This window comes from Chaetodon auriga, chromosome 7, assembly GCF_051107435.1.
Source record: "Chaetodon auriga isolate fChaAug3 chromosome 7, fChaAug3.hap1, whole genome shotgun sequence".
NCBI classification, from domain to species: domain Eukaryota; kingdom Metazoa; phylum Chordata; class Actinopteri; order Chaetodontiformes; family Chaetodontidae; genus Chaetodon; species Chaetodon auriga.
In genome coordinates, this window is record NC_135080.1 from 23,892,155 (window position 1) to 23,909,376 (window position 17,222).

General features: G+C 41.8%; 1 protein-coding gene across 1 annotated transcript; it reads right to left on the reverse strand.

Annotated features, from left to right (window-relative positions):
- Positions 1-5,783: 5,783 nt before the first annotated feature.
- Positions 5,784-17,107, reverse strand: ywhae1 (tyrosine 3-monooxygenase/tryptophan 5-monooxygenase activation protein, epsilon polypeptide 1). Its single transcript, XM_076734442.1, has 6 exons — positions 16,878-17,107; positions 14,689-14,888; positions 11,650-11,756; positions 11,234-11,440; positions 10,219-10,355; positions 5,784-6,993 (listed from the first exon to the last, which is right to left on the reverse strand). The coding sequence occupies exons 1-6, from the start codon at positions 16,939-16,941 to the stop codon at positions 6,941-6,943; spliced, it is 768 nt and encodes a 255-aa protein (XP_076590557.1). The 5' UTR covers positions 16,942-17,107; the 3' UTR covers positions 5,784-6,940.
- Between the last annotated feature and the right edge of the window lie 115 nt (positions 17,108-17,222).

A 17,222-nucleotide genomic window follows, 5' to 3' on the forward strand; every position in this document is an offset into this window, starting at 1 on the left:
TCTGAATACTGATCAGGTTATGATTTGGAAAGAAAAGGTTCCGCTACATTTCTTGTAAAATCATGTCACAGAAGGGATATGAAAGAACTTTCCTACCCTGATCATCACATCTGTTATACCAAGACTGTGGAGATTAGCCTTCCTTTCCCTCGCTGTCTGTTGCCTTTGATAAACATCTCAGAGGTTACACTAGCGGATGGTCAAATGCCATTTTCCCCTCACAGTGCTGCATTACAAAGGAATCCTCCTTTTACTTTGTATGGAGTGTGTGTGTCGTGTTTGTCACCGTGTTTCCTTTGCTTCAACAGAAGGTGAGTCATGGTGAGATGACAGAGACAGTTTCTGCCAGAGACTCTGGGAACAACCTGGCAGTGTCAACACACACACACGCACAAACATGCACACACGCAGGCACACACACACACACAGGACATTACGTAGACTAACATTCACTTCCTGGAGACTTACCTTAACCCTAACTATAACCACTACTTGCTTAATCCTTAACTGGTCTTTAGTCTGAAATTTATCTCCGAAAGTAGCCTATGTCACACACACACACACACACACAGACACAGACACACACACACACACACACACACACACACACACACACACACACACACACAATAATATGGGGTTTTCGAGGCCCATACAGAATTCTCTGACTCACACACATGTGATCACCATGAATTTAACTCCTGGAATTGATTCAAATGAAATGAAATAATGTGGTTTATCTAATACTCCACCTGCACCAAGTCTGTGTCGCCTGACATGTTTAAACTCTAAAGCTCTCAGAATGAATGAAGTAGCTGTTGAGTCTTTGTTTTTATTGTTTTATTATTGTCATTAAAATAGTGTTGTATTTGGTCAGGATGGCTGTATTCAGTGGTATTGTTTTTGTCATTTCTAGGTTGGTTACAACAAATATATACATTTAGTTTGAATAGTAAAGTTCATTTGAAATCATCCACTTGTCACCTATGGGGTAATTCTGCTGCAGGCCTAGCCAGAGGTGAAGAGGAAAGACGTTATTATCCAGTATCCCCTTTCATATAATGAACAAACTCATCTGGAAGATGTCAGGTGGTGTCGATGAAGGGGTGCTTGAGCTCGCCTGACAGGGCTGTGGAGACTTATCAGACAAAAAAAAAAAAAAAAACAACCACTGTCAAAAACAACCATCAGTTACTTGTGTTCCAAACAACAGTGATTCCCAGATACAGTGTCTGTATTTGAATATGGGCACAGTTTGTCGCTGTAACCCACACACCTTTCCTGGAGTCAATGCTGTTTTGCTGGAGAGAGGAAGAGAGCTGGTCTGTGGCTGCTTAGCTGTGTGCTCATCATACACTGAAACGCACACTTAGATTTATATTTGAAGGGCGTGGGGCAGGACAGAGCAAGCTGTAGTTCACAGGTTCATGCTGCTGTATATTTATGGTGCAGTCCTGTAACCAGATCCCACATGGAGGTTCAGCCCAGACCAGATCAGACCAGGGCTGAGTAAATCTCACAAGTGTTGCCTGAAAATAACCCTGGCTATTTATAACTGCTGTCTCTGCAGCAGAAGAGGAAGTTCATAATATTTCATTGACGTTTGTTCCCTGGGTTGTACTGTGCGAGCACCAATCTTGCTCCGACAACAGCACACCGCGGCAGTTTCCAGTTTCCACAGGAAGGCAGAGGAAGCTAGAGGACGCCGATTAGGCTGCAGATGTTGGAGAGGAGGGCACTGCCTCTACACGCCCTCTGGAGAACAGCCTCTTCCAATATAGTAAATGGAAAGTTAGGCTGTTGCGCCTTGTTATGTTCCCTCACAGCACATCCACCACCTTCTCCTGAGGAAGTATGGAAATTATTTTTAGGGTGAGTGATGTATTTTAGATTAGCTGGAAATTGCTGCCCTCTTGAGGTTTCATGTTACAACAGGCTGGCCAGTGGAGGAGAAACCACAGGATGCCATGGCAACCTGACTGTCAACAAATCCCCACAGGCTCATGACGGTCCGTTGGTGTGGCAGCTTTTTAGTTTTGCATCACTGACTGAGAAGACGTCCTGCAGCATGACCTGACTGAGCAGAATCTCCTTTAACAAAGGATTAAAAACTGAAGGGCTCGAGAACAAGAGGCCCACCACAGAGCTTCAAGACGTCTGGTACACGGTTCCACAAAGCGATGGGTTCCAACCTTTTTTGTCTGACGTATCCTGTCAGATGAACTCAAGCACCTTCACACCACGAGACATGTTCCAAATGAGCTCGTTTGAAGTGCTGTTAGATTATTTAACACTGTAAAGTCCATGGAAGTGATCCCCCCCCCAATAATTAAACTGTGAGTGCTGAGGTTGGTTTGGTCAAGTTTCAGCAGAACAAGCCCTTGTTCTTGTAGCTCTAACTGATCCTTTATGTTTAGCTTCTTCAGACATCTGCTCGCTTGCTAAACTGCATCAGGTCATGTTCAGTTCTTCAACTGACTCAGTGGGTCAATATATTTTTTTATTTACTCTGCTATCTCATATCATGTGAGCCAATCCTTCATCTTTCCACTCCGCAGCACCATGTGTACATAAACCAGATATGAGGTTGTAAAGAACCATCTGACAATTCATAAAACACTCCAACAATCAGTAGTATCACCACAGGGTGTGAGTGTGGAGGCACTGTGTTATCTCTTATAATATCCTCTTGTTTAGCTAATGTGGGAAATGCAGAGAGAGCTTCTGGCCTGGTGGGAAAATTCTGATGCAGAGCAGAGAAAAGTGAAATGAAACTCAAATGAGCATGTGTGATGGGGAGACAATGGCGCCACAGACCTTGATATCTGGCAGCAACCTTTACTAAAGGCAGACAGACCGGCCGTCCAAAAGAGAGACAAGAGACATCAGTGAATTATTAGTGAATTCATTTGAAGACAGTGTAATTACCATAATGACACAATTTCTGAGATCATTAACAGCCTCTACTCAAGGCCACATTATCAGTGGGACAAAGCTGCTGGTCCCAAAAGCCCATGTTTTGTTGTTTTCACTAGTTTAATTACCTGCAGCTTTGTTTAATAGTAAAGCAGCCAGAAGTACAACATCAACTGTGTGCTGGATTTTCATGTAAGCGTGTGGCCCTATCATGTAGAGGGGCCGTGTGTGAAAATCTATCCTTAAAACCTTCATTATTTTACTTTTGATTATCATAAAGTTGTGTTTCATCAATATTCCACAAATAAGATATTCCAGTCTAGTCGTAATGGTTAGTTTTTGGTTCTCTGGTCAAAATGTAGTGAAGCTGCCATCTACAGCAGAGCGTGTTGTGCGTATGGGAACATTGTCAACATCATCGTCACATTGGCCCCATGGTCTGGTAATAATTATGCCAGGGTGTCACAGCTCATTCGGCTCTGACATATCAGTGGTTACATCTTTAAAATGCTCCGGCCTGAAGAAGAAACTGATGACTTCACTCCCACTTGTGAATAGAACAGATTTAACACTAGAACAGAGCAGCAAATGGATAGAGCTGTGTTGATCATATGGCACTTATCTTTTTACCAACCCCCCCGAGGACATCCAGTCATCCACAGCTGGACGCCTGTCAGATGAAGGACAGAAGACTGACTGACTGCACTTAGTTCTCCATGTTCTGAAATACGATCTCCAGGTTGGCCCTCTCCACCGCTCCTCATAAAAACGCTTCATGAGGCAACAACATTATGAAGTCTTTGCGTGCGTGTGTGTGACCTGCAGAGGGCACTAGAGGAGATGCAGCACAGCCTTCAGTCAGCAGGTGAAATCCAGTCTCCTCTCATCGCTGTCTGAGCTGTATGGTCAAGTTGCTTTGAATAAACTTTACTGTCTCGTAGTGTCAGATCAGAGTCTCTCCTGTATTCATGTTTAATGTCACCATAATTTCATGCTTTTGGAGTGAGTATGATTTCAGTTATTATAAGGATTTCATCAGAAGCATTATGAGCTGCTACCCTCTGTCACACTGCAGTAAACATGCACTCTGTCAGACAGCAGCTTTGTCTTCCATCTTGGGTGCAAAGTGCCTTGCTCAAGAGCACCAGTAATCTGTCCTTGGAAAGATGTGAGACTCTGCGCTCTCTTCGCTGCATTTTTACTTGCATGATGTTTCTGTTTTCATGCGTGCGTGCCTTGATTACCACCAACAGCCCTGCAGCCTCAGACATACCTGCTGTGTATTACATACTTCAGTGTTTGTCAGACGAGGATGGGAGGTTTTCAGAGGTTCGACCTGGACAGAGATGGACTTGTGATTCATCTCACATCCTTGACATTTTGCTGCCACTCTCTGCTCGACTGTAAATCACTATAATCACACCTTCGCCTCATAAAGCAGACACAGCAATGACGATGAAGGAGCTTCAGAAGGCATATTGTGATGTTTAGACCAAGACTGAGTGTCTACAGCACTCGAGTGGCTCTGTGGGGTTGCAGCGCTCACTGTTAGGAAAACCAAGCTATTCTTTATGATACTGGACTGATAAACCAGTGTCGACAACAAACGATGACCTGATGTTTGTGCTGAACTGTCAGGGGACTGCCGAATTTGATAGAGATCCGTGCAATAGTTGTTGAGGCATTTCACTTAAAACCACTGAGTCACCAAGGTGAATGTCTACACTAAATTTGGGATGCTTCATCCAGTCGATATTGAGAGATATTTCGCGGGTAAGTGAAAATTTTGAGCTACTGGTGGATCTAGAGAAAAATCAGGAGAACACAAAGGTCATTAAGATTCATCTTTTGGTACCTTGAATGTCTCTAAAAAATTTAATTGAAATCCATCCAATAGTTGTTGAGATATTTCAGTCTGGATCAAAGGTGGATCGAGTGACAGACCAATGCTATCCCCAGAGCTTTGCTGGTATCTGAAAGGTCAAAGGGTCACCAAAAAAAAACAAAAAAAACACTGCAGATCATCCTCTTGGGAGTATGAACATGCATAATGAAAAATATATATTGGAATGTAAAATTATAAAACGGTAGTTCCCCTCTGCAGCAGAACGATGACATTGATTGAGCATGCAACAGGAGGAATGTGGAGAAATGTCAAGTGTTCATCATCTGGGGAGCATGACATTTAAAACACATGGAAATGAAATCCAGTCAGTTTGGGTCCAGGAGAAAATCTAATGCACGCTTTCCGACTGGCTCCTCCACTTTCACCTGCGGGTCTAAATTTAGGGCAGGCTCTAAGCTCAGGCTGTTATTATGGCTGATGTAACAGCAGAATAGAACTGCTAGAGGTCACAAGCAACTGAAACTAGGGAGACAAAAGGTCAAGGCTGGTCCCTGAATCAACGTGTACGTGTGAGGGCCTGAAAAAGAAGCAGCTTAAGAGGCAACGGTGGGCTTTAAGAGGGCTCCACAGTTCAGATAATGGCATGTATGAGTCAATGACAGAACACTGTGGCAACACAAAACACTTTTAAACGGTTTGTTCAGCCACGCAGAAGCATTCCTGTCAAAGTGCTCATGACTGATCAGTGCGTTTCACCAGACATCACCTCCATCAGCGACTTCCACAGAAACGGCAGCTCCACTGTCGCAGCAGAACCACAGGCATTAAGATTGCATTTGTCTCTCAAACGCTATAAATAGAAAATATAAATTTATGATTACACTCACAGTTGCCAACTCAGATTGCCGAAGCAACATCTGCTCTGTGTGTGTGAACACTGCTCAGGTTCATCCAGTTTGGGGCTGCACTCGGCTGCAAAATCATTGTCTTATAAGGCAAACAGAATAATAAATCCAACAAGTCAGTTTGTCATGTTTAATTTAGATTGTTTAATGTTAATTCCATGCTGTGTTTCAGTAAGAACAATACAGATTCCCTGTTTGTGGCTCCAGTCAGATATCCAGTAGTACAAATCAGTTCCAAGTTACACATAATGAGGCAAAACAGGAAGAGAAACAAAGGAAACAGCAAAGAAAGAAAACCTCTGAACCTAGAGGAGCTTTAGTGAAACGTAGGGGGAGAAGCAGCAGAAAAGAATGTGTTAACACATGCAAACACTGACAATCTTCATTTTAGGGCTCTCTGTTGAGGAGCGGGGCCAATTCGAGACTTGTCTCATACACAAGTGAGAAATCTCCCAAGTTTATTTTAATTAAAACCACCAGCTAGCACTAAGTCAGCCTTCAGAGATTCAGCATGTGTGCACAGTTACAGTATTTCAGCACAAAGTACAGTCCAGGGACAACTACAAAAACATGACAACAGAATCACTATGGTGTAAAAGTTAAGCACTTCTTTGCCCCACATGGATATCGCGAATTTTGCCAACTTCCTCTGAAAACCTAAGTTAACAAAAAGGGCACTTGTAATTTTCCAAATTGCCCATAAAAAGGTAAAATGATTTGCATGACATTTCACTAAAAACAGAGATAAAATAGCTCCCATAACTAATAGTCGACATTATCAGTAATAAAAGTTAATTTCTGTAATTACATTAAGGTAAAAATTGTCAATACATCCAGCAACTGATAAAAATATTGAAGAAAAAGCAAAAACAAACAAAAATACAATAATGAAAACAAAGATAACATTTCAGAACCGCTTGTACCAGGACAAAAAAACAAAAAACAAAACAAAAACAATCCAGGGACTCTTTCTTATCTTTGTCTTTCTAACATTGTATTTCCTGTCTCAATTAAGTGGTATTTACTTGAATGATGTAAGGGCTAATATAAAAATAAAAAAGAAGAGAAAAATAAACTTGTGAACTCCGCGGCCCTGCTGGGTCATGGAGCTGCAGAGGTGGAACAAAGGAAAAGGAGGAGAGAGGAGGAAGAAGAAGGTGACTCGCAGAGAGGGAAGAGGAGTTGGAGGAGGGTGGAGGACGAAGGCGGAGGGAGGAGGAGTGTGAGGAGGTGAGGGGAGGGTCTCAAGTTGTTGGCTGTAGGTGGCATAGTCTCACTGGGCCTCGTCCTCAGCGTCTTGCAGTACCTCTTTGTTCTGTTCTTCACCTGGTCAGGACAAAACATTCAGTCAGTGTCGTCCTTAATGGAGAGTGAGAGGCTGAACGTTTCACAGGAGAGCCAATGAACTCTCAGCTAGGAAACTGGCCAAGAGCAACACTACGATCACATGACCATTTCAATAAAAAACTAAATAATAGACTTCATATTAAAATGCAGAGGCACGTCCTGAGCATCTTGTTTACTGTGATCAGTGAACGGTGAACACTGAAGAAATATACTGCTTCACAAGTCAAAGTCCTGCATTCGATTGAAATTTGTAAAGGTACAAGGCGCAGGTATCAAAGTATTCTGATACTTGAAGTATCAGAAGTGTAAGTACTCACTACAGATTACATGATTATTATTACCGATGCATTAATGTGTGGTCTTGTACAGTTGTTGCTGGTTGGGGTGGAGCTAATATGAACAACTATCTAACTAACTTTTAGGCATTTTAATATGCAATATCCTCAAAGTCACAAAATCATTTCTGTGTGAGTCTTAAAAACATTTTGCTGAATATCAGCGTGTTGTAGAGATAATTGCACGTAGCTCGAAGAATAAGGCAGATTGCTGAACCAGAATTCTGAACAATTTAACTTAATTTACTCTGATATAAATAGGAAGGAATACTCTTAAATCACAGGCACACTTTCCTTTTGTAAAAATATAAGATTTTAAAGACTCAACTCAATTACAGACTAAAATGAAAAATCTGTACTTCAGTACAGCAATCATGTAAAAATACTTTGTTACGTCCCACCACTGCTGGTGAACAATATCTTCTTGCAGCAGGAAAAACAACTTAGATACCTGGAAAAATACACTAGAACCCAGATGCAAACCTGTTTTAACTGAGGGCTGCTCTTTAAAAATCTAGACTATTTCAAGTGGAACTCCTTTATGGTCACCAGGAAACATCAGTCAGTAAATGCTGAACACAAACCTAACTTTCACCACTGAGATGTGGATCACAGTCACTCATTCAAGGACAGTGATGAGAAAACAGACAGTGCGAAACCTTAACAGAGGTCACAAAGTGGAGATAAAAGAGTGAACAGTGCTTAAAACTAAACTGATCAAGTCAGTTGAAGCTGAACACATGCAGATATATCTGACAGCTTCATCTTGGTGTTCTTAAAGGAGAAGGCACCAGTTTTTATGTGCTGTCCTAACCCGGGGGCCGCATGTGTTAAAATGGTTGACTGGTGGAGTACAGAGTGTGCAGGCAGTCTAGCATGCCAACAACATGATCTGAACCTCTGCTCCTTGGTGTACATATACAGGTTTAACAGACAACTAAGTGAACACTCACACTCTACACAAACACAAGTGAAGCTCAGCTCAGCTCAGCTATCCAAACCAAAAAACACTGCTGTGACTGAGTGTGGTGGGAAGATCAAAGACTGCAGCCTGTTACCAGCAGTTAATACCAGATCCAATGAGTGAGTGACAAAGCAACGGATGAGTGGAGTCAATTATTAAACCACGAGTGAGTTAGTGTGGAGAGGAAAAAGAAGGCACACGCATACACACACAGCAAGGCTTGGTGAGCAACACTTACAAAGTACAGTTAACATGGGAAATGAACAGTCAGGTTTGTTTCCTTTAGGACTCTACAGCAAAGGGAATGAGAAGAAGACAAGAGAGATGACGAGTCACTGAGAAACAAAGGGGTAATGGTGGATGCTCAAACACAGCAAATGCAAACTGCTGCAATGAATGGAGGAAGAGGAGGAACGAAGAGGAGGGCTTTGCAATTTGTCCTTTTTATATGCATCGAAAACACAAAGCTGTAGCTTTATGTTGAAACAACACAAGAGGAATACTGACGGTTGTCTGAGTGATGAATCTGTATGCTGATGACAGTACTTATGCTTCTCCAAAACGGTTTTGTGAAAGAAGAAACACCACTCTGTATGTTTTTCAAGGTTTGACAAAGATAAGGAGTGGACTGTTTCTGTGATAACCTTAAAAGCTCTAAATCAGGACCTCCAGTGTTCGGGGCAGTGAAGCAGCTCATCCTGCCAGCCTGTAAAGCTAACATTAGTTCAAGCAGCTGAAGTGCAGAGCTGTCACTCGTAGTATCAGGGGTCATCAGTATGATACTTGACACATTGCCAGATATGCAAGTAACCAGCAGCTTGTAATTATTACCACAACTGTCCAACTATTAGTGCATTATAAATAAAGAAGGATCTTATTTTATCATCAAGAAACTTAATGCAAGACCTTATTCTTATTATCCATACATATAATACTACTTTAAAATGTCACATATAACACTAATGCATTAAAAACAAGGCAAGTTTACTTGGGATTTTCTGGCTGTTCAAATAAATCCCCAAAAAGCAACTGTGTCTCTGTAGTTGAGCTTACTTTTATAGTTTATGTCTGAGTGTTGTTTCACTTAGAGAAATCAATCAATCAATCAATCAATCAATAAATATTTCCATATTTTCCTCAAAACATCCAGCTTAATGTCAAATGCTGCACGGTGGTGAAGCAGGCGATCTTGGTTAGGTAGAACGGTTGTGGCTTTCATCTCTAGAAAGCCACCTTCAGATCAGACACACGTAAACCAGTAAGACAGGATATCTATCACAGACCACGTTCATACCCGGGCATGCACACTGTGAGCAGCATGATTCTGGTTCTGAGAGCTTGACCTGATGTCTTTGCACCATTGTACCGGTGTCAAATACACATAGCTGTGTAAACAGCCAGGTTAGAAACCAACCGTCTGAGCCGAGTGCTAACAGAAATGTTAAATATGACCATTTTGATTTCTTATTTTAAGAGATTACTGCTGTTATTACGTGGGAAATGTCATGTCATAAAATGTGATGACAGTCATTAGTCAAATGCTTGATTTACTTCTCCTTGTAAATATGTAAGACCAATATAATAATAATAATAATAATAATAATAATAATAATAATAATAAGAAGAAGAAGAAGAAGAAGAAGAAGAAGAAGAATATACACTGGAATTCTGCCAATGACTGGAACAACAGAACACCAATCAAACTGCTCACAGCATTAAGTTAAACATTGTAAATCCAGTGCAAAGAGGTTTTAGGAAGGCAACAGGAGATGAGTGAGTTAGTTCATCAGTGTATCTGCATACAGTCCTGGAAAAAGAGGTTCTGCAGAGACAAACAGGTAGACAGCAGACAGTACAGTTTGAATACAATGTCCTCTATTAGTATGATGAACCATGGTATCTTACCTTCTGCCTGCATATCTGAAGTCCATAGTGTCAGGTTGTCACGTAACAACTGCATGATAAGTGTGGAGTCCTTGTAGCTGTCTTCACTCAGTGTGTCCAGTTCTGTGATGGCGTCATCAAATGCAGCCTTTGCCAACCTGAGCAAACACACTTCTGTTGAAATCCCTTCATGTTTTCAGATGGAGATCTGACTTTTAACTGTCTCTAAATGCATTCACACTCAAAGATTTCACTGCTTATTTTTCAAGCTGCAACATGGTACCTGTCACATTAAAGTAGGGTGCACAGATGGACTCTATATAATCCATCACTGTCAGTGATTGGGTAGTGCAATGTGCTTCTCTAACATATTCATTTATGTTATGTGAACATAAATCCAAAGCTACACAGGAATGGCTTCAAACCATCAAGGTTAATGTCCTGCAGTGGCCAAGTCAAGTCCACAATAGGTGGCAGGGATTGAAAACATCTCTTCAATCACTATTACCATGCCACCTGTTACAGTTACAGCAACATTTTAAATATGAACAGGGAAATATTGCAGTGTACAAAGGTGAAACTGCTACTAACTTAGGGGAATTAATACAAAGAGCCATTCTGTGTTACATACTTACATGTAATTTAGATGGATTTGTAAAGGTTTGCATTATATAGACAAGGATGTTTTTAAGTGATCCAAATCTAATCACATCCACGGTCATTTAATGTTGTTATACAACAAAACATGAGGAGGCCAAGGGGGTGAATACTTTTTAAAATGAACAAAGGGTTTAAAGTTTCAGCCTCACTCGTCAGAACAATGGCCACGGCAGGACAAAAGTCTAGTCACAGTTTGCATGGCAACTGGGAAGGATTAGTGAGGGTAGATTTAAAAAAAAAAAAAAGATAGCACCCAAGTTCTTTATTATCAGGGCTCCTACACTTTGGATCCATAAACAATTCTCCTACACACTGTGATTTACCATTGTTGATGAAAGAGAAACAATAGAGAAAAGCATATTGCAAAAACAATAACCTGCAAGCGCGGTCAGGTGAATTGAGGATCTCGTAGTAGAAGACGGAAAAGTTGAGGGCGAGGCCAAGGCGGATGGGGTGTGTGGGGGGCAATTCAAACGTGGCTAGGTCGGTAGCACTTTTGTAGGCCACCAGGCTGTTCTCTGCTGCCTCCTTTCTGTTGTTGCCGGTGGCAAACTCTGCCAGATACCTGTGGTAATCACCCTTCCTGGAAAGGGGGGGGGGGGCAAAATTTACGATATGTTAAGCTGTGAAACTTATTACATAAACTTCCCATTTGTGAAATATTCCAGATTGAACCATGTGATTATATTAAGTGACGCATAAGCACAAAAACTTAGTCAGCATTGTGTACAAAGACTGAAGCAGGTTCATTTATTTATCCATTAGCTTACACTCACACCAGAAGGCTCTTACATTTTGTTGTAGAAGACCTTAGACTCTCCCATGGCAGCGGAGGGGAGTAGGTGCCGTTCCAGTGCTTCCAGAATGTCATTACAGATTGACTTCAGCTCCTTCTCAACCTGCCACCAAACAAACAAACAAAAGATTCAATCAGCAAAAACATTTCCATCACTTTATGCATCTGCATGGCTTCAAGGGTCTGTGCAAGACTTTGTCTGTCAGTGCATGCAGCCAAAACCGTTGACTGCATGGTTGTATGCACTGACGAATGTGAAGGCATGTACATCCTTGTGTGAGCATGTACATGCCTTCTAAACATTAAGCTAACAAACCTTCTTGTGGTCTACCAAAAGCTTTAATACTGAATTTTATGAAACCCATTCAGATGTTATTGCAGTGATTCTCAACCTTTTTTGGATGGATGCCCCTCTACTCAATGCCCACACCTCTTGCTGCCCAATACAGTATTTATTATCATATTCTAACATTAATTTGACTGATCTAACTTGAGGAACCAATCACAGTTCAAAATAATAATTTTAAAAAAAACCTGGCTAATCAAAAAATACAATGAGCTTACGCAACAGAGAGTATAGGGAAAACACAGCAAATTGGCTTAACTGACATTAACGGTAGCCTAACTGCAAAGCTGACAAAAAAGGCTTTTTAACATGCGCAAACTATTTCTGCGTGTTATTTGCGTCGGGTCAGAGAACTGCGCTTTAGTGCGAGCCCTGTGCTTGGCGGTTTTCAGCCAGCTTCTTCACCAACGGATGTGTATTTTGCTGGTAAGCCGTCATGGTAAAAATAGGCAAGCCTCCTGAGCTCCAGATGAGACTCAGCTGACCCGCGCTGCTCACGCAGGCAGTGTGGCAGCTCTAACCTGTTAACATGGGTGCCGAAATAAAAAGTGACAGGTTCCACCACGCACACGCGTCCAGCATCTTCCGGGTCTACTCTTGCTGTAAATTCGTAAACATTGCATGATGTTGTGAGACAAGGCATGGAAGACCATTAAAAATTCTGTGGTGGTGAGTGACTGTTACTGTTAAAGAAACGCCCCCCTCTCAGCTATTTTGCTCCTAGCGCTCCCGTTGAGAAACCCTGTGTTATTGAATGCTCACCGAGTGCTGTGTGTGACAGTCACACTATAAATTTTCATTTTAAAACACATAACTTTTGCTATGCTTATGTCTAATGTCCATACTCCTCCCAAATCTTTAAACCCCTAAAACTAACACTTGTCCATTTTTTTCCATTAACTAGGGCTGTCAAAATTGGCCAAAAATGAAGAAAAACAAAACCAAAAAAGGTTTGAACCATTCGAATATCTATTCTTGCACATGATATCCATAAGAAGGCAAACCAATATGAGAGACATACTAGTTGTACAGGTATATTTATTTCAGCATAAACATGTCATTTAAAAGATCTCCATACTGAGACATAACAGAATAATGTCCTGTACAAACTTCATTTGAAGGCCATGGATCTCTCTATATTGGCTGGTACTAGCATGAGAATTGAGTATGTACTGTGTCTCAGGCCGAGTGGGGACATGAACTCTACCATCGTTACCAAATGGTTGTTAAAGACTTATTCATATACTCGTTTCAGCTATATCTACATTTCAATTTTAATCTATGAACGTGACGTGCAGAATTTCTGTTTCGTTTTCCGTTTCAAGAAAATAAAGGCCAGTCCATGTGTCCAGAAAGACCTCAATGGCCCGGATAAATGGGAGAATGTGCAGTCGAAAAATTCTGTGTTTATGGACCCTGTGCCGCAATATTTTTGTGAGTAAGTGACTAATGGAGACTACAAGTTTTGAAATTCATCCAGCAGTGAGCGAGACTGCTGCAACTGGCATTTGGGCTATCAAACCTAGCCAAAAAGTACATTTAAATATTCCTTCTAACAAAAAAAAAATATTCAAGATTCAAACTATTTGAATATATATTTTTGTGTATTATTTTTTTTGTGTATTACGTGCACAAGAGGGAAAACCTTTACAATGAGAGACATACCACTATGTCACATGTCTCACTTGAACCAGAATATTTCCACATATAACTCTCAACTTGGAATTATTTTCGCTGGACATCATGACCAGACAGATGTCCAGATGTGGACTTCAACAGATTTTCCCAGGAAAAAAAAAAAAAAAGAGTTAATTAACAGATTAACAGAATTTCATCATGTGCACTGAGTGCAGCGGCCCAGGCCCAGTGTCTTTGAGGACGGTGATGGACATAAACATGGAGGACTTCTCCTTTGTTATCAATGCTTGTTTTGTTCTGCCCAACTACTCTCCAGTACAACAGGGACTGCGCAAATTTCTTGACTCAAAATGCTGTAAAGGTTTGATACGTATTTATTGTAGTATCTTTATTTGTGGCTACTGCAAACTGTGTTTGAAATAATACAGCTCTCCCCAAAATGTCGCCTTAGATTGAGAGTGTATCTGTTTCCGCCCAGTGTGCATGAATGGTCATATGAGATGCGTTTTAGGCATGTTTGTATGGATGGAGAGTGTTTATGAAACAGTGCTAAAACGTTTGTGTGGACAGATATCACCATTGTTTTAAAACACTGTTTTCAATTAAAACATTTCAGCATGGACGCAGCCAGAGAAGAGTTGTGTCCCCCAAGGGACTTTGAGAACGACTAACGAAATGAAGGTGCAACAGCAGGATTACCCATTTCTGCATCCCATTAGGTCATTGACTGCAGTCCAACTGCCTCTCCCATCTCTGACACACTCTAGCCTCTCCCACATTAATATCCAGCTCTTATTTCCCTTCATAAAAGCAAGACAGAGCAGAGGATTTGCCAACTATGACTCAGATGCAGCCTGTCCAGTAGCTGTTTGTAGTGTACATTATTAATATGAGCCAGTGGTCTCACATTAATACAGCAAATTGGAGATGCTGTGAAATGAGTAACATATTTGGGACAATGGGCCGTGGTGAATTCATGTAAGTACTCCTGACAGGCAACGCTTAAATACAAATGCTAAGCTTGTTTATGGCAACTGACATCCCGCTTTACCGTTTGCCTGTATTCCCGGATCATGTTCAGTTTCTCTTCTCCGCCCTTGTTCTCTTCCCTCTGTTCGATACTGCTGATTATCCTCCAGGAGGCTCTCCGGGCTCCAATCACATTCTTGTAGGCCACTGATAGTAGGTTCCTCTCCTCCACTGTGAGCTCCACATCCATGCCAGCCACGTTCTTCATATACACCACCATCTCTGTTTAGGAGACACATGAAACACTCCTTTAAAGTGTCTGTTTTATTTAAATAATATTCCCTGTCAACCTTGTATGTAGAGAGTACACCTAACAAGAAGCTGTCAGTCTTCTCATCAAAGCTGACAAACTATAGCACTTATTCATTATCATGCTGTGACACAAAGCCTCCAGGTGGTAAACTGGGCAGCACAAACAGTATGCTATCATGGCATACTATGAAAAAAAGGATATACAGAGTTTAATAATTAAAGGTTTTAATGTGACAATGTGCATTATTGATCTCACAAATCCATGTTTTGTTGGGCAAAAACTTTGTCAGGTTTAACTGTGACATGACAGAGGGTGCTAAAAGTTCATGTTGCCTATCCACTGGCACCAATCCAGCTAAACATACACAGGCCTGTCGCCAACAAAGGGCATTGAGGGACAATGCCTGCACTCCCCCTTAATGCACCCCTCCCAAAATTAATTTTCAAGTCAAAGGAAAATGAGAAAAAGAGACTAATTAATAACTGCTGCATCAACTGCAATGTGCTAACATTTATCGTGAGCTTTGAGGACAGTTTTCACTGACCACTGTTGAGTAATGCACATGAGGAGCAGCTGGTCCTGTGGAGACACACTTCTCTAAGACAGCCACAAGAAGGAGTGCTGAGGATGCTGCAGCAAGCCCTCACTCATAAGTGAGTGAGATTTAATATTGTTTTCTACTGTTCTTTTTGTGTTGTTTTTTGGTCACGTTACATGCCACCCCACCTATCCCTGTCCCTGTCAGCCACAATGTTGTTGGTTTGATGGTTCTAGCACAAGCAGAATATTGATCAAATGCAGCTGTCAACCATCAGCAGCAGTTCATTGATAATTAAAAACTTGGGGGGGGGGGGGGGGGTGTCCCTTGGAATTGCATGTTGTCACAATCTGGGTATTAACTATTTTATTGTAAATACATGCAGGCTGGATTCTGTTGAGTCTGAGACGGCGACTACTGTAAATTTGGGAGTAAATAACTTTTTACACGCTCGTCTATGAACCACTTCAGAAACTAATCTTTCAACAGCATGTTAACATCTAATAACCCATTGTAGATTAACTATGTGTATTCAACTACATGACAGCAAGACAAGCATTTCGGTAGTGAACTATAAATCATTCTGCAAATACACTCCAAATCCCGTGAATGAGTCATGGCACATTCACTTAACATTACTGGGCAACCTATGACCGGTGGCAAAAGCAGCCGTCTAAAAACAGCCTCCAAGTTACAAGGCCTGTAATGGTATGACAGTCTGACAGGACTGTAACAGAGTGAGGAAGAGGGAGTCATTTTCGCCAATCGATCCGTACAGCCTGCTTGCAGGGGAACACCCCACCAAATGAGCAGCTGCCCCCCACCCCCCCACTCCCACTCACTGCTAACACACAGCAGGCTACAAGTTGCTAACCTTGCAATTCAGCTAACGATTCGCTAAAGGTAAATTTGGCTAGCATCGGTAACAGAATCACGCAAACAAAGTTTGCACGTTATTGTGGCTACAAAGACAGTAACATTACTCTGACTATTGCTTGTAGCAGCTAGCCGAGCCAGTAGCTCTAGTGTTAAACCACAGAGCTAGCATGGTGCAGGGGAGGCAACTCCTGACAGCTCACGCTCCAGTAATCCGCCATTTTGTTGTAGCCCCTTCGCTAACATTAGCCACTGTCAGTCACATCCGCAGAGTTTTCATATAACAAGGAGACTTCCAAGCATTGAAGCATTATTTTAATGTCGCATTAGTTTCTTCCAACAAGGAGCCATCTGCCATGTCAATGAAGAGTTAGCTGAAAGACGGCGACCGTGGCCACGTTAGTTCTCCTGTTAGCCACGGCTAACATTGAGCTAGCTACTTATGTTAGTGTAGCACTACTCTGTAACCGTTAGCTAGCTCGCAGAAAAAAATCCCTGCGGCGAACATGTCCCACTCCGAATGAGACCTCAAAGTGTGGCTTACCGTCGTATCGCTCTGCCTGCTCGGCAAGTTTTGCTTGATAAACTAGATCTTCTCGCTCTCCCATTGTGTGTCGAGATGCAGGTACAGTGGCGAGCTATTCAACGTGACAGTTCTTCAGTGAAAGACACGGTGGTGTGTCAGGTCTGTCGGCGGTTCCTAGAAATCAACTGGGTCGATGAGTGGTGTTCCGCCCCACCGGCAGCGCTGTGCTGTGATGGAGTAAAGATGGCGACCAGCCTCATCCGCGTACTGCACATACGCACACGAATCACCAGCCCTGATACGTCCTCCACTAACTTATATTTTTGTTGGAGGGAACAGTAAGGAGGCTCTCTGCAAACTCGT